At 43.9% G+C, this 23,223-nt stretch overlaps 1 protein-coding gene across 2 annotated transcripts in view; it reads right to left on the minus strand.

Annotated features, from left to right (window-relative positions):
• Positions 1-9,790: 9,790 nt before the first annotated feature.
• CBFB (core-binding factor subunit beta) overlaps positions 9,791-23,223 on the minus strand; it is a 37,411-nt gene continuing 23,978 nt past the window's right edge. For both annotated transcript variants that reach the window (XM_030282221.4, XM_030282222.4), the window contains exon 6: positions 9,791-12,100. In XM_030282221.4, the coding sequence (XP_030138081.1) occupies positions 12,032-12,100 (69 nt within the window). In that variant the 3' untranslated portion in view covers positions 9,791-12,031. The remainder of the gene's footprint in view (positions 12,101-23,223) is intronic.

Here is a 23,223-nt window from a genome sequence, read left to right on the forward strand (position 1 = left end):
GTTCGAGTCCGGCCCCGGCCCCGTGGCAGACGCGGTTCGGAGCTACAGCCGCAGTCCCAGATACACCGACACGATAACCTCGGCGTTCAAAGCGGAATAACCGGCCCAAACCACTGCCCAGGGCCGCCCCGCTTTTCCAGCGCAAAGGGCAGAGTGGAGGAAAGAAGAGTTAGGGAGAGATTAGTCAGTGTCACGAGAAAAGTTCCCGGGATGAGCTCGGGAGTGACTCAGTAAGGAAGACAGGACTAACGAGGTCATTGGCTTTGCAGTGTTGTCTGAGCAAACAAGGGTGGTGCCACCCAAGAGTGCTGACCCCAGGAAAGCCCACATTGCCCTTGGGATGGGGCTCAGCAGGCAGGAACCTGCTCTGGTTACACCCAAAGACCCCAGGTGCCAGAAACACCCACAGAGCTGAGGAGGGAACTGAACTCTCCCAGTGTGCCAGGATGTGCCACCACCTGGGACAAGCCACATCAGACCAGCCCTCGTTTTTATGGTGGAAACTTGATCCAAGATGAAAGGCACCAGGTCAAGCATTGCCCAAATAAGCAGAGAACTAAAAGAGAAAACCCAAGGATATGGACCCGTGCCACGCTCACACAAAGTGACAGCTCTTCGGGAGCAGGGCAGCATGAGTGATGGACATTCAAGAGGTGCAGAGGGTGTGGAAGCAGCTGTAACTCCTTCTGCTGGCAGGCTGAGGCTCCAGGGGGGGCAGAGAGTGGGGGGAGATGCATTTATTCCATATTTCTTTGGAGGTGGTAGAAAAACATCTCCTTAGGTGATACCCATCTTCTGTCCCCTCTCCTCTGCTGCATCCCTCCAGGTGGTGATGCTCAGTCCTAGCCTGACCCCACGCCCCATCCCTGTGCCCACCATGTCCCAGCAAAGTCTGCAGCAGGGCAGCCCCATCACATGGACTGTCCCACAGCAGGACAGAAAACATTACTAAAGCACACCCTTCAGGCAGCCCAACAGAAATTTGAGGGCTGCATATTAAAAAAAAAAAAAAAAATTAACATAATTTTATCTAGGTTTGCACTGCAGCTCCTTCCTGTGGGCAGAGCAAGCCATGGCTGGCAGGGGGGATCAAAGCATTGAAAAGAAACCCCAGCCATGTTTGGGAGCAGGACCTTGGCCAGGCTCTGCTCTGAACACCACATTTCTCAGCATCTCTCTTCAGGTCACAGAGCTGTCAAAGCAGGTGAGATTTTAATGTATATGGAGTGGAGCAAGCCCCAGGGAAATTAGTTTTCCCTTGAAGTCAGCTGCATGTTGCTCTATTTATTATTCATGCCTTGCTTGCCTTTTTTTTTTTTTTTTTTTTTTCCAATCCAAGCATGGTGACATCTTAATATGCTGAAAAGCACAGAGGTGCTGCCAATGTTTCCCCTTCACTCCAGCCTTCTGACACATCTTTATTGGGTCAAAACCAGAAATTAGCCTTTCACCTCCTGGGAGCAGGGATAATCCTTATGAGCCACTTGCTTCTCCCCAGCTCACTGTAGATATATTTGTATATATGCAGTATTTGTGTGTTTTTATCTGTAAGTTCATATTGTGACACCCATAAAAATGTACCTGAGAGAATAAATATGTAGCTAGAAACTTTTATTCTTGTATTCATTTAACAGAATACAAAGCACAGCACCTACTTTTAAGCAGGTCCATGGCAAGTGCAGCTCTCAGGTTGAGGTGCTGGTGGAAAAGAGGTGGCTGCAGATCAGCTGGGCTTTGCAGAAACCCTTCTCCACCTCCTTTACTGTGTTTGGTGATGCCCTTTGAATGCCCAGGGCTGCAAACTGGGAAATGCAACAGTCTGGGCTTTCATTCAAAAAGATTCAGCATCCTTTGCAGGAGAATATTGCAAAAACAAGGCAAATTCACCAAGGAGAAGAAAGGCCAAATACAATGGCAGAAAAAAAGAAATTATTTCTGAATGTGCCTCTCCACTGCCATTCGTTTTCACACATCAACCCAAACCCCAAGATAAGTGGAGAAGGGCTGGGCACTGACAGATTTGGGGCTTTGTCCTTCAAAACATTCACCAATGCATTAACAAGGGGCTGTCACCTCCTCCCGAGCTTCAAACACAGCCCTGATAATTCTGGGAGGGCAGAGCCTGGGCAGGAAAGGGCAGTGGCACCCTGCAGGGCTGGGTGTATTCTGGTGAAGTGCAGTGATCCCCAGGGTGAGGAGGGAGGTCCAGGCAGGAGCACAGACCAGGGAGTGGGATTTTCAGCTGTCTGAAAATCCAGGCACAGCCGAGATGGAACATCTCCTTGCACCCATGCCCACCATGAAGCCAAATCCCCCCCTTCTCTAGGTGCAGAGCTCCCCCATGCACCTAAGGCATCCTCCCTGGGTTCCCAGAGCAGCTGCTTTCCTTTCAGATCAAATTCCTCATTCTGTCAGCCAAGACAAGTAAAGAAGAAACCAAATCCCGAGTCCCAGAAGGCAGAAACCCCAGCCCAGGCTGTTTGCATGGCTGCTGTCTGCTTGTACCAAAGGAGAGCAGCTCCAGAGCTGCTTTTGAGCCCCTGGCTCCAATGGCAGTGGGTGCTTTGCAGAGGTGATGACCAGCTCCAGAGAGACGCTGGAAACCCCCAGGGTCAGCCCCATCCCCACTGAGCACTGGCTTGCTCCTGTCTCCTGGAGAACCTCTCCCACCTGCAAATCCAGCTGCAAGCTGGGTTAGGTAAGTTAGGGTTTTTATACACAGCTGAACCAGCAGTTATGAAAATTCTCATTATGAGAATTCCCAGTTACAAAAATTCCCAGATCCCCCAACACCTCTTCTTGCCCAAACCCAGCAGGCACTGTGAGCTGCTCGTGGGGATGTTTCCCCCCTTGGACACAGGGGCCAGGATCAGCCAGTATCCACAGAGGTGCTGGGATGGAGCTTCTTTGTGTGTCTCCACCACAAAACCAGACTGCCAAAGGTCCCAAGTGGGGACCAACATGGGCAGCAGAAATCAAATCCCCCAGAGTGACTGGAGGAGCCCCCCAGGCTCCCCAGTGACTTCAGGCAGGGTGGCACTTTTGAGGCAGATTGGGCAAAGCACCATTATTTTGGCAACTGTTTGTGACAGGCAAAACTTAAATTTTAAAAGGATAAAATTACCCTTCTTACTCTGCAGATTATGGAGCACTTGGAAAATTCAGCCCCAGGGCTCAGGAAGGAATGCACATCTTTCTGAAAATCATGATAAATTTTTAAAGGCTGGCTCTGAATGAATGGCAGTGGGTGCATCCGTCAGAGATGCTTCTACCAAAGCCTTGTGATACCATCATATTTTGGGGTGAGATCAGCAGCTATAGGGGATTTTTACTTATTTTTCTAAAATTTTTCAGAATTTTTTTTTTACTTAAGTTTTTTTTTTTTTCTTCTTCTAAATTCTACACGTCTGCGGGGAGATATTGGCTGAGAAGAGCTGGGATTTTCAACCCAGCCGGTTAAAAGAAAGCAGATAATTTCAGATGTCACCAGGAGGGACAAAACCTCCCCCAGGCTGGCGGGCGTGGGGCGCAGCCGCGCTCAGAGCGAAGGAGAGCTGCCCTCTCCCGATCGGATCCAAGAGCAGCACACATCGGCTCTGTAAGGAAATCTGCCCCGTGGCTGCTCGTAAAGACGGGCTGGAAGCAGATCCCAGCCTTGGCAGCCCTCATTCAGTTGGAGGAAAGATATTTGCTGTAAAGCTCTGGAGTTGCTCTGAGTTTTTGGAGGAGCATTTCCCGCTGCGAGGCTCGGGGTTGGCACCTAGGAATGGATCCAAACAGGGCTGGCAGCTCCAAGAGAGAGCCTTGCACTCTCTGAGGGGGGGATTATCCCACCTCTTCAGGGCGATTTATCCCACAGCCACGGGTTTCGGGTCCCAGCGGAGCGGGCAGTGCCCCATCAGTGCCAGGCTGGGGTCTCTGGGCGGGCAGGGGCTGCTGGCAGCGCCGAACCCGGACGTTCGCAAGGAGACCCCGACTCCGTTCTTCCCTGGCTCAGCGCTTTTCCCCTCCTCGCCTGCGCTGAGCATGCCCTTCCTTTCCCTTCCCTTCCCTTCCCTTCCCTTCCCTTCCCTTCCCTTCCCTTCCCTTCCCTTCCCTTCCCTTCCCTTCCCTTCCCTTCCCTTCCCTTCCCTTCCCTTCCCTTCCCTTCCCTTCCCTTCCCTTCCCTTCCCTTCCCTTCCCCCTTCCCTTCCCTTCCCTTCCCTTCCCTTCCCTTCCCTTCCCTTCCCTTCCCTTCCCTTCCCTGCCCTGCCCTGCCCTGCCCTGCCCTGCCCTGCCCTGCCCTGCCCTGCCCTGCCCTGCCCTGCCCCAATAAAGATTTTGGAGGTGATTCTGTGCCTGGCCAGCGGTAGGGAGGTGATGTGTGCCTGGCATGGGCTGTGGCGAGGCATGTCCTCAGCCAGGACCACGGGGATCACCAGCATCACTTCTCTCATCCCAGATTTGGGCTTCTGGCAGCTGCAAAAGCTCTCCTGAATTTTTGCATCGTGCTCGGTGTCTGGAGATGGGCAGAAACGGGAGGGTGCCAGCGCTCACTCGAGGGTGCTGATGAGATAAGGTACATTAAACACTGACCAGGCAGAGGCACAGCCCCTGCCCCACCACACATGGCTTTTCCCAGGGCTGGGGCTGAGGAGGAGGGCCGGATGGATGGATGGAGCGTTCCCGAGAAGGAAAGGGAGCTGCAGTACAAGCTGGCCACGGCAGGGGCTGTTCGCCACAAGGCAGCGGCTCCCCTGCATCGCCCCAGGGCAGCGCGATTTATGCGAATTTCACAGAAATCCAGATACATTTCAAAAGCTCTAATTCGTGCAGGGCTAGATCTAAACGGGTTTCATTAGAAACAGATGCGCTGGTTTCTCTTTCTGCCAGGCGTGGGCAGGGTGCGAAGCCCGGCTCGCCGCGGTGCGGCACCGGGATGTCACCCGCTCCTTCCCGGGCCGCTCAGCACGGAGCCAGCGGCGGCTGCAGCTGCCGGGAGACATCTGTCCTTCCAGGAGCCACTGGCCACCGCATCCTGCCTTCGGCTGCCGCCCAGCCAAGCACTTGGGGTTTTAATCATGCGCTGAAAACTGGTGGGAAAATTTACCCAGGGGAAAATCACGGGGATTTTGTTAAAAAAAATAAATTAAAACACAGGTTTTATGAAAAAAAAAAAAAAAAAAAAAAAGGTAAAAGATGGATTTGGGATTCTACAGAATTCCCAAACCCCCTATTTGCAAGGGTTTATAGATTCAGGAGTGCTGCACATGTGGCAGGGCTTTCCCCTGGGCTGAGTTTCATCCCAAAAGGGATGTTTGAAAGTTGCAGCTGATGATGAGGAAGGGTCATGGGGTATGGTATGAGAAAGAGGTGGGGAGGGCGGTCAGCCCCCTACACCAGCCTGCTCCAGCCCTGGTGCTAGGGGTTTCATCATTTGAAGAAGTTGAGTCAGAGCTGCAGGGGCCCTCTCAGAGCCCCTGAGGATCTCTGCCCATTTTGTCACTGACTTCTGGTGAAGGAGCAGCGAGGGTGTGACTTGGATCTTACTCACGGGCTGTGGTGGATAGAACCAACAACAGAGATGCTCTCTGAGCCCCCTCCCAGTGCAGTGCCCCGTGGTCCCACTGGCACATCCTGCTCCGTAGGCAGAGGTCTGGATGTGGAGGGGGTTTGAAGGAGCTGGTGATGAAGCACCTTGTTGGGGTTGGTGGTTTCAGAAAGTCACGCGGCCAACGGGACCACTGGCACCAGGTCCCGGCAGTCATACACCAGATGTGCTCTGCGGAGCAGAACTGAAAGCAGAACCAAAAAGAGGATCTGTCCTCTCATCTGTGTGGGAGCATCCGCCGAGCAGCCTGGGCCGGGGCTGCCGCTGCCAAGGAAGCGTTTGGGGGCTCCTCAGCAGCAGCTCTGACCGGAGCAGAAGGCAATCACCGGGCAGCTCAGGGACAGTCTGTGCATGCAGCTCTGCCTGTCCCTCCCTTCCCTCCTCACCCTGGCCCCCAGACCTCAAACACAGCCAGAACACACGACCTGGAATGTTCCCTGTCTGTCACAGCGGAGTGGACTAAATGCCCTGTAAGATTTCTTACAGCCTTGAGCATTGTACGATTCTGTGACCTGGAGCAGGATCACAGCTGGCTCTCATGCAGGTCTGAGCATCTCCAGCTATCCTCATCTTCCTGGGCCACAGCAGCTGTGGGCACAGGCTCCTGGCTCCATGGACACGCTATCCAGCTGTCTGCAGGCTGGTGGCAACCCTCTGGTTGGCTGGGGAGACTGGGGAAGGCCAGTGAGGAGCTGGCTGGTGCTGGAAGGGGCTGCAGTATCTCACCTCTAGAGCAGGTGTCTCACTGCAGTGCTGCCCTGTGCAGGGGCCACAGGGGAGCAGGGGCTGGAGTGAAGGACAGGCTGTTCTTGGTGGGGAAGGAGGGAACCTGGTGCTTCCTCTGGGTAGGTGACACATAATTCTGGGAAGTGAGATACTCAGCAGCCTTCCTGGCCCTGAGATGATGGCAAATCTGGTGTTTCTGGGTAGAGCTGCCTCTTTATTAAGAATTGCCTTCTGGTAAGACTTGTGCCCCCACAGCTTTGTTTGCAATCCAGCAGCAAACCCACATTCCCTCCACCAACCTCTCTGCTCTCCTCCAAGTTTAGAGCTCCCGGGCGTTCATCAGGATGTCAACTCCCCCTGTGCACCACTGCTGTGAGGGGCCAAAGCCCTGAAATTCTTCCAAAATCCTGCAATGGCAGCAGAACCACCCCAGTCATCTGCTTCAGTGACAGTCACATGGGAAGTGATCAGGGACAAGTGCATCCCACAGACAAAAAGCTTTGGTTCCCCTGCACAGCTTGTTTCTCTGTGCCTAGGCATTGGGGGATTTTTGTAAGGTATGAATAACAAAAGCTGAAAGTGTGGGACATGCAGGTGAGAAAGGCTCAGAAGGACAGACTCTCCCAGCAAGCCTGGATAGCAGCTGGAAAAGCCAGGAGCTTTCAGGTGTAAATTTTGCTCCATCTCTGGAAGGTCTTTCTCTTTTCAAGTTAAACCCATGACCTGCTCCAGGGAAGAAAGAAGACTGCAAAGGGAGAGAGGGGGCAAAGCCACCAGTTCCCATGAAAAGCAGAGAATCACAGCCTGTACAAGAGAAAGTGGAGCCCCAGGAAATCCCACGTCCTCCAAGGCCCCATCATCAAGTCGACAGGGTAGGAAACAGTTACATATCAGAAGAGTTGTGGGAAGCAACAAAGACTTGGCAGAAGTCTCACCAGCTGTGATAGATTGTGGACCAGGCCCAGTAAGAGGCACAAAACTGAGCAAGAATTCTGGTTTCCCACTCCTTTCCCCAGCCATCCTCTGTGCCAGGTGACAGCACCAGAGAGGCAGCACTCTGCTCTTCTGTGCTACTTTTCCCCACCTCTCACTCCTGAGCTTTAAGAAATGAGCCCAAGGCAATTCTGAAAATTCACTTATCTCAACCTGTAATTGAGAAACCTATTTAATAGTTACTTAAACCCTGAGCAGCTCTGAGCTGCAGCAGTTGATGAATATGCATGGTCTGGGATTTACATTTGGTGGCAGTGTGAAGACAGGATGTCAGGCAAATGAGCTATGAGAAATGTTGCCCATGCAAATGTTCACTCTGCTCTATCTTCTCACTGCAATTCCCATCCTTGAAGCCATTTCTGTCATTCTCTTATTTGCATTGGAAATGTAGTAACAAAATAATGCAACCTCACAGAAATTGGTCCTAGTTCTGTGCAGACAGGATGGATTCTTTAATACATCTATGACAGAGTGGAGTCCTGAACTTACAGCAAACAAAAAAATATGTAGAAGTCCTGCCAAGATCATCCCAGGCTGTGCAGTTCTGGATTTCTCTGAAACCACATCTTCATCTAACTTCCCAGCCTTTACCTGAACAAGGCTTGTTATTAGACAAACCATCATAGATCTGCAGGAACAGAAAAGCTGCTGTTTTCACTCACAGTTCATTTTCTCAGTTTTCTGGTTTCAGAAAGGGGAGCCATGAGCCCAGGACAGCTGCTGTTTCCCTCAAGAGAAACTAGGGAACCTGCTTATCCACATTTTGAGGACTTCAGTAAAGGGACTAAACATTGAAAACCGCACTGCAATGCTGCTTCCAGCCCTGGGGTCCTTGACAAAAGGACAAGGACCTGCTGGAGCAAGCCCAGAGGAGTCCACAAAGAAGCTCTGAGGCCTGGAGCACCTCTCTGTAGACAAGAGCTCAGCCTGGAGACAACTCCAGGGAAACCTTAGAGCCCTCCCAGTAAGCAAAAAAGCTGCAGAGAAACTTTTGACAAGGGGAAATGCCTTCAAACTAACAGATGAGAGGTTTAAATTACGTATCGGAAAGAAATTCTTCCCTGTGAGGGTGGTGAGGCCCTGGCACAGGTTGCCCAGAACAGCTGTGGCTGCCCCATCCCTGGAAGTGTTCAAGGCCAAATTGGATGGGGCTCTGAGCAAGGTGGTCTAGTGGGAGGTTGGAACTAGATGAGCTCCTCTCCAATCCTCCAGAGCAGGAGGTTAAAAAACCCAGCTGGAAGTGACCATACCTCACCTGCTGTTTTTAGGCTCCAGGTGCTGACATCCGTCTCAATTCCAGTAAGTTCCAGCATTTCCAGTGGTCTTTCACTCCAACATCAAGGACAGCCATCTCTAAACCATGCTAGTTAAGGCACTGGATTGTAATGCTTTTAAATTTTTTTTCTGCTGTATGTGCTTCGTGCAGTGAGATTTTCAGATTCCCTTTGCTAGTCACAAACTTGAGAGGCAAATTCCATCTAGGACTAGGAAGAGCCAGAGGACAAAGTGCCTCTGTCCTTCACCCTCAGCCAAGAAAAGGCTGTACAAGTACTGGACTCATCCACTTGTGATGTACCTTGGGCAGAAAAGTGAACCCTTCCATGAGCTTGCAGGTAAGTGGACAAATTACCCAATGGCCTTATGAACAGCTGTTTCCAGATGTCTTTAAAACACTGCCTGGACAGCAGAGCTGGCAGACACTACGTGCCCTCAGCAAGAGAAGCAGAGCAACATGGCTTATCATTTGTCTCTTTCAAAAGCTACCTCCCTTTCACACTGAAGAACATCTCCAGGAAAGCCACAGGTCACAGCAGTGTCTGTTTTCCTTTGGTGCTCTCTGCTCTGTTCACAGCCAGGTGCTAAATGCCTAAAATAAGGTCACTTGTTATCCTTTGCACGTAAATATTGCACATAAATATTCCTAAAGCATTGTTAGGAAACAAGCAATCCTCTACCTCATTTCAGGACTTCAGCACTATCAGTCAGTGTTAGCTATTTGAAGTTGTATCACCTAAAATTTTAGCAGCTCCAGAGTGTTTCCAGGTGTAGCATACAACACTGATATTTTTACCACATTTCCTGAACTAACAGATGTAATTCCCCTGGTTCCCCCCTCACCCAAAGCAGCACAATTACCAAGGTTTGGTGGCTGCTCTCAGTGTGCCCACAAACAGCACTCTGTAAGCACGCACAGCCCCTTGCCTGGGGCCCCTGGAGCAGATCCATGCTTTCAGAGTAAGCAGGGCGGATCAGTTTTAAGAAACAAGAGTTTTAGGGCAGCAAAATCCACATTTTCCCCAGTGCAGACCCTTCTGTTAAAGGCTGCTCCCAGAGAGCAGCTGAACACGGAGGAGAGGGGTCAGTTAGATAATGACCACTGGATGTCACCACTGCTTTAGCCACGGACATCAAGGCAGCCTTGCACCTAAACAAAAGATGTCAGCAGGGACTACCAGGGAGTCAAATAAACTTACAGCACCCTTTTTTCACTACACAGAAGTTTATTATGAAAGTTAAACATACAACACAAAAGTAGCAAAAGCAATCCTGTAGCTTAAGGCAACTCTTACAGGAGATGAATTCAAGAAAGATGATGCAACTTCAGTTTAAATAGAAATTATGAAAAATATCAAATTGCATCAATAACTTAAAATGCACTTTAAAAAGTCTGCACTAACCAGCAGAGGGTAAGGGCTGTGATCTTAATGCCAGCATTAAGATATGGAAAGCAGCAGAATGCTAAATGATGATAGGGAAAGTTCAGTATTTACATAGAGATAGCAATGTTAATATCTGATAGCATTATTTCCTGTGTATTTATGGTTTAAAACCACTGTCTGAAACGTTAGGAAAACCTTTTAAAATAAATCTTCAGACTATTCCATCAAAAATACACAGATGGCAGAGAAGATCCAAGGCTAGGGATGCGTGCGGATGCATGCGTGTGTCCCTTAAATAACTCTTTGCAGAAACACTTTAGAAAAATTATTTCTTTGGGGGAAGAAGAGCAAGAAGAATATGTGGCCACAGAGTGAAAAAGATTATCTTTCAGGTGAATCACATTTAAATTGAAGTATCAAAATATTTCTATTTGATGACATTCTCACAGTTTACAGTTAATGACATTTTTAAGTGAATGTTAAATATTCATATTATTAACATACAAAGATTCTCCTTCACATTGACATCTGCTTACATTTTTGCAAGACCTCTTTTGCATCAATTGTTTTGCCATTAATGAGGAATGTACAATTGTTTTAATTATAGAATTTAATTAAGATTTAACTGTTCTAACCATACAGAGTTTGTACCCTTAAAATAATTCTTAAAATACTGGATTCAGATCCCTTATTTTAAAAAGGTATTTAAGTGACATTTTTATCAGTCAGGCTGTACAGGAAGCACCGCATTTTAACAAAGCCAAATGACATCACATTTCTAATAAATTTTCTTCAAATATTGGATACAATGAAATCTTTGGAGCAAGTCCATTCACCATCAGCCCAAATGAAACAAGATTAATTCATACATTAATTAATCCCAAATCTTACCCTGTTATAAAATGCAATATATACTGCAACAGTCTTAATTTGCATAAGATTTAATAGAAAGGGCCTATGTGCAGTATGAGACTCCTGCACACAAGCTCATCTCAGCTTTTCACCATTCAGCACAACTTTACAAAAAGCCTAAGATATAAAATATACTTAAAGCAGTTATCTTAAACATGATTTAATATATATCACCTTGGCAGCTGATCATGTTTGTTCCCAGTTTAAATGCTGTTGAATCTGATTGTGGAGTTGCAGTATCCCTTTGAAGAACTAGTTAAAAAAATCCCTGAATAAAACAGAAGCCAGCCTGCGACTTCCTCTGAGTTTCAGTAAAGCACTATATACAGGGTATAACAGCCACTCAAACTCACTTGGAACAGAATAAAATCTAAGACAGATAATGGGGCAGAATGCATTAATGCATGAGAATATACACTTTAAGATTTTTATAATTTTAAAAGTTGAACCAATGAATTGTTAGCAGTTAAACGAATACTGCAACTGTAACTGTGGGTTTACAAACCCACAAAGTTTGAAAACTGATTCCAACAGCTCTGATTCACTGGGTTTAGCTTGGAAATAATGCAAAATAATGTCAGCAGTTTTAATAAGGTCTTGCAAACTTAGAAAAAAGAAAACTGAAAGAAAGATAAGAATGCATTATCTAAAACAAAGCAGGAACATAAGAAGGACAATCAGAATTCCAAAAGCCCATATTAAAAAATTAAGCTTGGAATGCATTGGCTTCCAGCAGTTTAAAAAAAAAAAAACAAAACAAAAAAATACACAACCAAAAACAAAACCAAAAGTTGTTCTAAATCTGTAATATCTTGACCTATTTTTAAGTGACAATTTTTATTACAGTTGAGAAAAATGGTTTTATAGCTGCATAAGTTTCCATTTCACTAAAATAGTGCCAACAAAAATAAGTTTGCATAGAAAAACAAAATTTCAAATTGCCACTGGCTACATGCCTAAAATGGGAAATGCAGGTATTGTAACATAAACATAGTGCAAACCATGGCAGTTCGTGGTGACTTCGACTGCCGCAGGTCAGGAAACAGACCATAATATACCCAGTTATCACAGTTTCTGGTCTTTTATTCAATCCTTTGCCAAGTAGAAGCAATGCATGTGTGCAGACCCGTGGGATGCCTGCTGCCGCCGATTAACGTAGTTTGAGATCATCACCACTGCCCAGGTTAGATCCAGGACTAGGGTCTTGCTGTCTTCTTGCCTGCACAAACAAACACACTGAGATCAGCCACCAGGAAATGATCAGTTATCTTACTCAGCACATTAACACAACTAAGACCACAAGTAATATAAGGCAGAAACTTTACAATTCAAGCAGCGAGCAAAGCAGTACCTTTTAACATCAAAATCATTTCCCCCCCAGCTCAGTTTGCCCCCCCGAGCAGCCGGGCTCTCGGAGGAGGGCTGCCCTGCCCTGTCCCCGAGGGGCTCAGAGCCTGCTCTGCCCCCCACCCATCAGTGTGTGCTCGTGTCACACACGCACACTGCCAGGCTTCAAACATCGCTTTAGCAATCAACAAGAAACTCCCACAATAGTTAGGTAACAATTTTGTGTCTCTTCTTCCCAAAATAATTTTCTTTCCTGTGAAATTGCCTTCTCTTAAACCTTTTCTGTCAAGTTTTAGGGAGAAAAGCTACAATATGAGATAGAACACATCACATCATTTCCAGATAATTTTATGAGGGAAACATTTACTTAAGCTTCTTCTAGAATCAAGAGACTTATAGTAACACATGAGTACAATTTAATCTATAGATGGACACACATTTTAACACCTCATAAAAGCTGGGGTTTTACTGCTTTCTTCTTCGGTGCACCTGCAAAGTTAACAAACTGAGAAATCTTCGTGACATATGATTGCACCCCTGTATTAAAATAAAAGCAATATAAGTTCTCCTTTAAATAAATTATTCTGTTAAACCGTTGAGTTAATGACATTGTAAAGAGGTAATTAAGCATGGTCAGTAACAGTAAAAGACATGGCTACCTGTACACAGGTACAGCACACACAAATGCTGCATGGAAATACTTTAAAACATTGATTTTTCTTAAAATTTTAAAGCCATACTTCAACTCTGGGAATATCTAACACATGCTAGCTGTTTTTTAAGACATTTTAGTACCATTTAAGGCTTAAAGAGTGAATAGCTGGCACCATGGCCTGCAACTGCCACATGACCCAAAGAGTCTCAGGCCACATTCTCAGCTCGTGGAAGGTGTCACTACACAGGCTTTATTCCAAGTGCCTCCATCAGCTGCAACAACCTGCTTTGAAAATTCAGGGCTTTAAAAAATGCAAACCAGTGGCAACCTCCCTGTTCTGAAAGACTTTTCCTATGTTCCTGAAAGACTGCAGAACAGCCTTAACACAAGCACTGAACAACACAAGTACTTCACCAGAGCTGTGACTAACAGGGGCAAAGTGCTGCTCTAGGGTGTTCCCTGAGCTCTTCTGAGCCCCATTTACTGGCAGAGAGGAAACCTCCCCACAGCACAGCAGCTGCCCCAGCTCACAGTGTGCTGCTGCACTCCCATTCCGAAGGGGAGATGCTCGCTCCAGACCCTCTGGCATGCACTGCTGACACCACTTTTTCCAACTTAGACTCTCTTTGTTCACTTCTTCCTCCCTTATCTACTGTTCTTGACTGCCTAATTGTCTGCCTAATGCTCCCAGTGCACTAGGTTAGCTGCACCCAAACAGAGAAATGCAGCTTCCTTCTATTTAAAGGCCAATTTAAAGTTCAATTTTCCTTTTATGTACCATGGTACCTTTCTGATGCACATGGAGTTCATTCAATAAATCCCTCTAGTAATCAGCATGTTTCCAGAGCAGACAATCCCCCTCCTGCACTCTCCTTAGTAGTCATGCTGCCACTATTACTTTGGAAACACCTCCACTAACTTAAATATCACTATTGCTACCAACTACATTTATGTATTCAGTATTGGTTGCGCTTTAGATAATTAGGAGTGAGCCAGTTCTTTTTGCTCTGTTCTGTCTGCACTAGTTGTACTCTGAAGGAACAATCTGCTTCTCCTGCTTGCAGAAGAAATCTGAAGGTGACAACCAACACCACTGCTGGTGCACAAACCCACAGATTTCTCAGTAATCTTTCTGAGGAATCACATTAAAACAAACTGCTCTAATCACCACACAGCACTGATCATTGGAAGCGTTTAAGGGCATATTCCTTCAAGCCCTGAAATAACTGCTGCACTCTGTCTTCTTTGTAGAGATACAAAGTACTACAAGATGGCATTTAATTAGGCTTTTTACATTATTTCCAAAAACCAAATCATTCAGCTTTGACTATCAAAATCACTGAGGGAAACCCCACATTTCCTTTTTCCTTCAACAGAAAAGTAAGCTGTGCTGTAAATATTTTTTTAATATGAAATGGCTGTTCATCAAGTCTGAATAGATACTTCCAGGCTAATTTAAGAGTTGCACCAAGATTAACAAAACAGCAACAGTTCTACTTTGCATACTCTTCTATTGAACAGACTGTAACAAGATTTCTTCTAGTTTTACTGCTGCCTCTTTCTTCTAAAAGGAAACAAAGACACGCACTGTCTTTAAGAATTACCAAAATCTTACTTCTACCAATTTTGCACTTGATAAACATTTTTACACTTAACTAGAAAAGACCAGCAAGTTAATTGCTGATATACTACTGCTCTAAAAACAACAGTGTTTCTTCTTCAGAAAACAAATCATATGCACAGCAATTTTATTGTCAAATTTCAGTGAAGGCTCCAAGATATGAGCATATGGTTGCATTTATGCTTTGCTTAAAGAGGCCTTTTCTTTCAAAGTATATGAAAGGATTTGCATGATTCATGACCTCATTGCTACTTGCAGAGTTTGCAGAAGCCACTAGCGAACAACTACCAGATTTGCCCTTTCAAGTGATATGCAAAAGGCATGACAGATGACCCTCAAATATACCAAAAACACTCATTACAATATCTTACAACAGTGTATGTGGATAAAGGTGTAATTTTGCAATTCAGTAAGTGGGGATTTACACAAGCAACTGCAACGTGTTGGAATGACAGCTCTGACTCAGGCACCCTCCTTTCCTTGTGCTACTACTGTACAAAAAGACAAACATGTGAAGCAGGCTTGTTCAGCAGTCACAGCCATTCTGCCAGGGCACAACGTGCTCAGTATACAGCAACTACAACTGTGCTTCACATGCTGAAATAAAAACACAAAAATTAAAAGATGCTTGGTAAAGATTGAAGACAGGAAGCACACTGAAACAGGAGCAAGAAGCGCTGGGTGTTATTTTTGTCCTCTGACAATTGGCAAAATAAAACTTCCATAAGAAATGCCACAATGTCCTTGACACTCCCTGTAGGAGGAGTGTGACTATCACACGAGCACCCTACACAAGCAGGGTAGTATCTGCTAGTTCTCCTCAGTCTATTACAGGAAGCTAAAATGTCCCTTTTATAGATGTAAACCAGCAATTTCCAGACTTCTCGCCACTGGGGGTCCTATACTCCCCAGCAGAGCTAATCAATCCTCTAAACTGTAATTTTTGAAATGCATACCTTTTGCAGCCACACAAAAGCACCAGTATTACTCTCAAGTGAATAATGGGCTCAGCTTCTCAAGGATTAAGGAGACTTGCTTCAATTAAGAAAGATGCATCTATCTTTGCCATTGGGAAATGGAATACACTGCTATGAGTCATGCTTAATGAGCCATGAGAAAACAGCAGTTATTCATCTTTTCTCTGTGTATTTCATTTTTGCAGTCAAACACTGATTTGAGTTTGAAGGAGCACTACTTTGCATGTTCTTCATCTGTTATTTAGTGAAAAGATAACAAATATTTGCTTGTGAGAAACCTGTAATTAGTACACAGATCCCACCAGAGTTGCAATTACCCTAAAAAGGAATGTGTTTTAACCAAAATTGCCAGTTTTCTCCCAAATATCCAGGAACAGAAGAGTTAACCTGATGGACACATCAGGAGTTTCAGCACTGAAAAATACTTTGCACTCAGCTTTCAGAAGATGAAGCCTTGCAAATCTTCTGCTGAACAGAAGGAATTGTAACTGGCCACAAACCATTGAAAATCTCTAACCCTGGAGAGGGTGTGATGACCAATTGAAAGAATTGCAGGAACGTTTTTGGCAAAAGAACATTTTAAAGCCTCCTATCAAATGCTACTCTAGACTAATTCATGCTGACCTCATAATGATGGTACCATGGGGGTAATGACTGACAAAAAAGAGATGAGTTACTAACAAAGCATTTTGACTTGAGAGTAAACAACTATGCTCTCTTTAACCTCTGATGTCTGAGCTCTTCCCAAGCCTAAACACAGGCTAAGGGGAATGGACTGAAAGTCCTATCAAGAGTAAGATGCAGTAATATCTGTATATTATTATTCTTCTCAATAAACTAGATAGCTTGGAATCATTAAATCAGTAAGTTTTATCATTTACTTTTCTGAACAAGAACCACATTGGAGGCTTTACATCTGTTACTGGGGCACAAAGGAAAAACAATGGGCAATAAGGAAGGTGGCACATATGCAGTTCCTCCAGCAGCCAAGACAGACAAAACACATCCACCTCCTCCAGCCACTCAATCCTGCCCCACGCTGCAGCCTATTGTGCTTCCAACTGTGCCAACAAAACTTAAACTGACTTTAAGAAAGCATCTCTAACGAGCCCCTTCCTGTGCATGTTCTGAGGCCTCAAACATACCTAAGGAAACCAACTCCTCTTACCACATGAGCTCATCAGGAGAAGATAATACAGTCCCAATGTGTGGGTTACATGATAGCTCTGAGAAAGCAGAACTGAGAAAGTGGGAACCAAATTTAGTAAGGATGGACAGGGCTGCTATGAAGATGGCCCTCCCTTTCTATGAATCACTTACAAAAAGCAGCAGGGAAAATTGGGATCTCTGAATACCACACATGAAATGACAAATACAACCATACCCACTGCATATACAACTTGGGACACTGGTGAAGAGGAGGGAAGGAAGAGGGAGCTAATTTGACAAAGGGCTGTCACAAAAGGAATAGCCAAAATAAAGTCTCTCCATGGACAACTCCACTGCAGTTCTTTAATTGGATTCTGGCAGCTCTGTCCTGTTGAAACAGACAGAGCAAATGCATTATGTGCCTTGGCATCTGCCATCTATAATTTACTAAATAAGTGAAAAATTAGGCTATGCTATGAAAAACTAAACAGTGAACAATTGGACTCTCTTAGGACTGCCAACCTCCTGAAAAGGGATAAAAAAAACCCAACCAACCAAACCTGAGAACACTTTGCAGATACTTTTTAGAAAAGTATACAACCACAGGATAAAAGCCACCCAAATTAAAAAAAAAACAAAACAAAACAAAAAAACACCAAACCTGAAATAACTCAGAAAAATGACCAGTCACAATCAAGCACACCTTCCCATTAGTCCTGGTATGAGGCAGACCCACAGCAAGAAAAGCAATGAACTGAAAACTCTTTGAGTTGATGGTTATAACAGCCTCTCCCATGGAGATCTGAGCATGGTTCAAAATGCTGGCCCTGCCTCCAGTAACCTTTACTCGACAGAAGGGCAAGAGAAAGTCAGCCTTAGAGCTGGAGTCAGCAAAGCTGGAGCCCTACAGCATAGTGAGAATGTCAACTTCTATCTAATAGAACTTCTCTGGTCACAGCCTGATGAAGCAGCCCATGTGCTTCCCAGTCTCCAGGGGCCTTGCACAGAGAGTCTCAATCTCCACTGCTCAGAACTTTAGCCACCACTACATACTGCATCCATGAGCCACTGGCAGACAGAGGGATATGATCTTTACCACATAGCAGGCATAGCTATCAGCATTAGACTTCATGGCCTGGATCCAGTCTCTGCAGTTGCTTTGTTGCCTGCCCATAACATTTATTTTGCTATCAGCTCTCCTTTTCACTGAACAACCTGGGAAGAAGTAGCCTTGATCTTTCTTAATTATAATGTCAAGCACCACTTAAATTATGCAAATAATGGAAAACAGGCTCTCAAACTTGGCAAGAGATCTGGATGTTAGACTGAAGTAACTGTAGAACTATTAATGCCATGATTTCTATACCCAATACTCTTTTTTTATTCCTACTTCCATTCTGATTGTCTTTCAAGCTCACTGAAAGTCAAAATAAAAAAATTTCCTGACAAAGCCCATTGATAAGAGTTACTTAGCACTTACCTCCATCAAGACTTCATTTCAAACTACTATCTACTTCCTAGAAACAGACTAAAAACACACATGAACTGTGTTACCTGCAAAGCCTGCTCTCCCACAGGCTATGAGAGAGCTTCAGAGCATGACCAGGCCAAGCAGCACATCTGCTTCCTGACCCCCATGCACCCCCTCACCTGAAATCTTTGCAATGGTTGCATCTTTGTTTAAAAACTATTATGGAGGTAACGATTCTGCTGCCCCAAACTGGAACAAGGTCACTGCAAGCCAAGGAAGGAAAAAGCACAGCTGGAATGGGTAGCTCTGAAGAGCTTTGAGCAGAGACTGAAATTTTTACTTTCATATTAAAACTTCTTTTCCAAGAGAAAAAAGCTTGAAGTGCTCCCTTTTAGAAAGCACTGTTTGAAAGCTGGTCTAAAGGTTATAAATTTATAATTAATATTGATTGCTTCCAGACAGTATTCCTCTGTTGCTCAGCCCCTTTCTAACCTTCATTGACTGAAAGAAGACGCTTATATTACAGTATTCCCTGATTTGCAAGATTGATCTCCCCCGTCCTACAGACAGCATTGATTCTGTACAGCACAAATTGTTTTTCTGATCTATGCATTCTGTAGCACTTTGGCACAAGCACCAGCTATGTAAGTTCTTGTGAAGCAAAACCAGTCATCATAACTGGCCTACTTGTACTGGACTCGCACTGCAGAACCTTTTGAGGCAACACATTCCCACTCAAACACCTCTTTCCAAGTCATGCTGTATCCATCCTGCATCTAAACAAATTATTTCTGATTGTATACAAGTCCACACTACCCACTGCATATGAAAAAATCAATGGCTGGGTTTCTTTCATAGCCAAAAACCTGTGTTAATGGTTATACTATTTTTCTATCATCAGTTTGGAGAGTACATAAAATAAACACTAATTAAATTAAATCCAGATTAATAAGAAAGAAAACCTTTAAAATCTGAGAATCTGATGAGAAAATTTATTTTAAAAAAAACCCAAGTCAAAATTAAAAACAAAAAGTCCCCACACACTTATTGTAATACTATACTTACTTTTGAAGCCAGTTGTATTTGAGAAAAATATAATTAGTTAGAGCATTTATTTACACTGGGAGTTTCATCTTAGAAAAAATTAAGAAAAGGAGAATAATTTCACTGTCTAGAATCTTGGGAAAAACATGAAAGCCAGTCCTACTACTTTATTTTCTTTCAACTGTAAACTGTTTACATTTCTGTAACAAAATCCTTTGTTTTTTGAGAGTTCCCAACTTTAGCAAAATTAAATTAAACGTATCGTGCCCATTTCAACTCGTAATTCCCAACAAACAACAAGAATATGTAAAAACCTAGGGCAGAACACAGTACTTAAAATTTAGGTAAATTTTTACTCTGGCATTTTTTAAAGGGTGGGGTTGGTGGGGGGTTTTTGGTGCTTTGTATTGAGAGGGATTGCTTCTGGAAGAAACAAAAGTTCCAAAACAGGGTTTATTTCAGCAAGATGAAGTTTTTTTTAAATGGGAATTTCATGCAGTTTCCCAAAATGGCTCTGCTTAGCCATTAATGTAATTTATATTTAGCACAAGACCACAAACAGACAGATTGCTAGACTAGACTGTTTTAGGGAGAGCAAACCACTCCGTTCTTTACTCACACTGTTGCTAAAATAAAGAGCATGGCAGCAACACAGGAAAGGAACACAAAGCAGAAAAATATGACATTTCAAAACTACTGGTTGAAGAAATTACATTTGGAAGACTAAGAACAGATCCAACCCATCCCCAAGCAAAGCCATGGGAACATCCTCAGCCAGGCTCTGGAGGAACACAGCTAGACAAACCGTGTACTCACACAGGTCACTGCAAGTCTGAAATTACAGTTTGTACAAAACAAACCTTCACAAAATACCCCCACCTGCACACAGCAACACACCAGAGGGCCTCTTCTCTTTTCCCACCCCTTGAAAATCCATTGTTTTGTGCCATCTGCCCCAGCAAAGAGCTGTCAGGAGGCACCTGCTTGTGGCTTTTCTGCACTGAACACAGGCCATTACCTCCAATAAATTCTAATTTCGCCAACTAGGGGCAGTTTAAATCTTTCCAAGCCATTCTGGACAGGGTAATACATTTTTGCATCATGCCACCATGCTAGAAGACTGAAAAACAAGCAAAAATTCTTCCTGAAAATTCACGTCTAGACAGCAACTTCACAGTAATTTCTGCAGAACACTTCTTATCCTGACACTAACTCTGGTCGTTCATACTGAAACCACAGCAGAGACACTCAGACTGACTCTCTCAACCACGACACAAGGAGATAAAGACAGTGAAAATTAAACATCTGCCTCACCAACATCCCTTCAGTCTCCTTGCTCTTCTAGTTTGGCAAAGAGGAGCATTCAAATACTTCAAGTTCATACACCTCATTTTATTTAAACAATCTTTAAATGGGGATGAAATATTTTTTAATGTGTATTATTAAACATTCTCTGTCTCAGCATTCCAATATTTTTGTAGAAGTAAAAGCCATTGGGATACCTTATTAATTTTGAAGGCACTAAGAACACTCACTGACTTCAAAAGCATCTTTGAAACAAAAGAATCCTGGACAGCGAGGCTGGATTTGCAGTATCTGATGTAACTGAGCTATACAAGTTTTTATATAAACTCAAAAGTATCTTGCATTCAAAGCAAACTATGTTAAAAATGTAAGAGAATGCAGTTCAACTCAGAGGTGCTTAAAAACTTCAATGAAAATTCCTAAATCCACTCCCACCCTATTTACATCAGAGTGCTGTAATTGCACAAAAACATGATCACCTTTGAAAATTCAAGCCCAACACACCTCAGATGCCCTCAGATGCAAAGAATATACTCATCAAAATAAAGATCTGGTGTGCTAACTAGAATTGAAGGGATTCTATATGATGAAAAGACAGCAAACAAACCTCACAATACCCTGAAGGGGTTTTTAGCCTCTTTTTTTTAGGGGAAATTTTTTCTAAGTGGTTGGGAATTTTTTAGGATACTTAAAAATGAAAATTGGCAAAGTGATAATTTCTAAATTGCTACTGCTCTTGCAATTTTTTTCCCCTTGCAAAGTGTCACCATTCTAAAATCCAACTACCACATACAAAACACTTTAATATTGTTTTCAATGAGTTATCACTGAGCACTCCTATGTGGGGAGTTTGAAGACTACAGACTTTATGTTAAGTCTACAGAAAGACTTAGAATAGGGAATAGTTTTTACCCAGAAAGCTGTATAAATAAAGAATTTAATCTGATCATTTTCATATGCTGCCAGGCTTTGGATGGATAAATATTTCCAAAGAGCTGGCGCCACTGTTTTGGGTAGGAGTGGGTGGAGTATTGCAGGATTCCCCTTCCCTCCCCCACTGAAGCAGAATCTGGTCTCTATTAAAGGCATTTCAACTGTAATTCTACTGTCAGAAATATCCTGATTTTCTACAGTGTTGCAATTCTTAAAACCATCATTAACACTGATGAGATCCTGTTCCACATCTGCCAATTCTGAGTTTTACTGTCCATGCCAAGCATGGCAGAAAAGAAAAATCTAAAACTTTCATAAGGATGAAAGCTGTATAGAAATCATATTAAAATGATCACAAGGAAAGTATCTTCACTTGTGTGTAGCATAACATACATAAAAATTCACTCAGCACACTTAGAATTGGCCTTTCCCATATAAAAGCCTTCAAGTACCATCTCTGTAGTGAAAGCAAAGATCCTGTTGGCCCCATTGAAATTACAGAAGCAGAACATAAGGCAGTCTGGATTAAGGTTTCTGCAGCTGTCAGCAATACAATCATCGGAAGGGTGCCACTGACAAACTGTATTTCCAAGCTGACTGAGCATGTCAGCAGTGGAAAATTCAATACAGGCTACAAATACAACAAATACAGGAATGTACTTTCATGCATCATTTTCTATTGAGAATTCAGTACAAGGATCATGAACAGCAAGTGCTTACTGATTAAAGTTCATTTGATTCTGCTCAAATGCTGCATTAGACTGAAAAGAAGGGTAGCAATGAATGATTTGGAAACCTGATTCTTAGGAATGCATTGTAAGTCTATTTCTGCTCACTCCCATCTCATCCCAAAAGATCCTGATTTTTATGCAGTCAAGAGTAAACAAGCTTGTCTGTAAACATTCCAGATCTACATTCAGGACATCTTATCCCAAACACAGGAATGAAAACTGAAATGTAAAAACCAATTATAGACCTACGAGTACTGGAGGACAAAAATCTGTTGGTTAGACATATTGAAGAGGCACAGTAAAATAAATAGGAAAGTATACAAAATAATAATGTATTACAATTCTTAAAGATTTGTATTTAACAACACAAATTTAAAACAACCTTTGATAATACTTTTCATTTTACTTAAACATATTTCAAATCAGTAATTTTTTCTTTTCTTCCTTTCTGTAGGTGATCTACACCAGTGCTTTAGAGCTGGGAAAACTATTGCAGTTTCAAGAGAAAATGGGTACTAACAGCTAACAAGGACATCAATTAATAGCAACTGCCTTCTGCCTTATTAAAAGCAAGAGTGTTTTCAGAAGTTATTGAATCAAGCTCCTGCAGACAGACAAGAATGCTGCTTTTTGTGTCTCAGTGGCATGAGTTTTGATGTCTGTCACAAAGCTCCAGATGCTCAATATTACCTCAATCTCACTGTTAATTGAAATAGTGTTTTTGCACAGCCTAGCTGCACGTAAGTGTCTTCCACACTTGAAGGAAAATTAACTGTCTCAGAACTCCAGAAGTTATTTTGGGAAGCCTCATTCTTTTTTAACCTTCAGCATGCACATGGCTTCTCTGTAATAAGAGGAGTGGGGATGAAGGGCACGGTGCAAGGAGAATATATCAAGAGAAGTTTAAAGTACATTGAGGTTAAAGACATAAGATTGCACCTGAAGTTCCTACTTTGTTAACGGTAAAGCAGGCTGGCACAGGTCTTCATGAACAGATTAAAGCTAATTCTACCTGCCTTCTGAAGTGAACTTACAAGCAGGTTGTAGCTATGCTGTGACAGATTATTCAGGCAATCCAGCTGCTGCTCCAAGAATCCAGTGGCAGCAGG

Source organism: Taeniopygia guttata, chromosome 11 (genome assembly GCF_048771995.1).
Source record: "Taeniopygia guttata chromosome 11, bTaeGut7.mat, whole genome shotgun sequence".
Classification (NCBI taxonomy): domain Eukaryota; kingdom Metazoa; phylum Chordata; class Aves; order Passeriformes; family Estrildidae; genus Taeniopygia; species Taeniopygia guttata.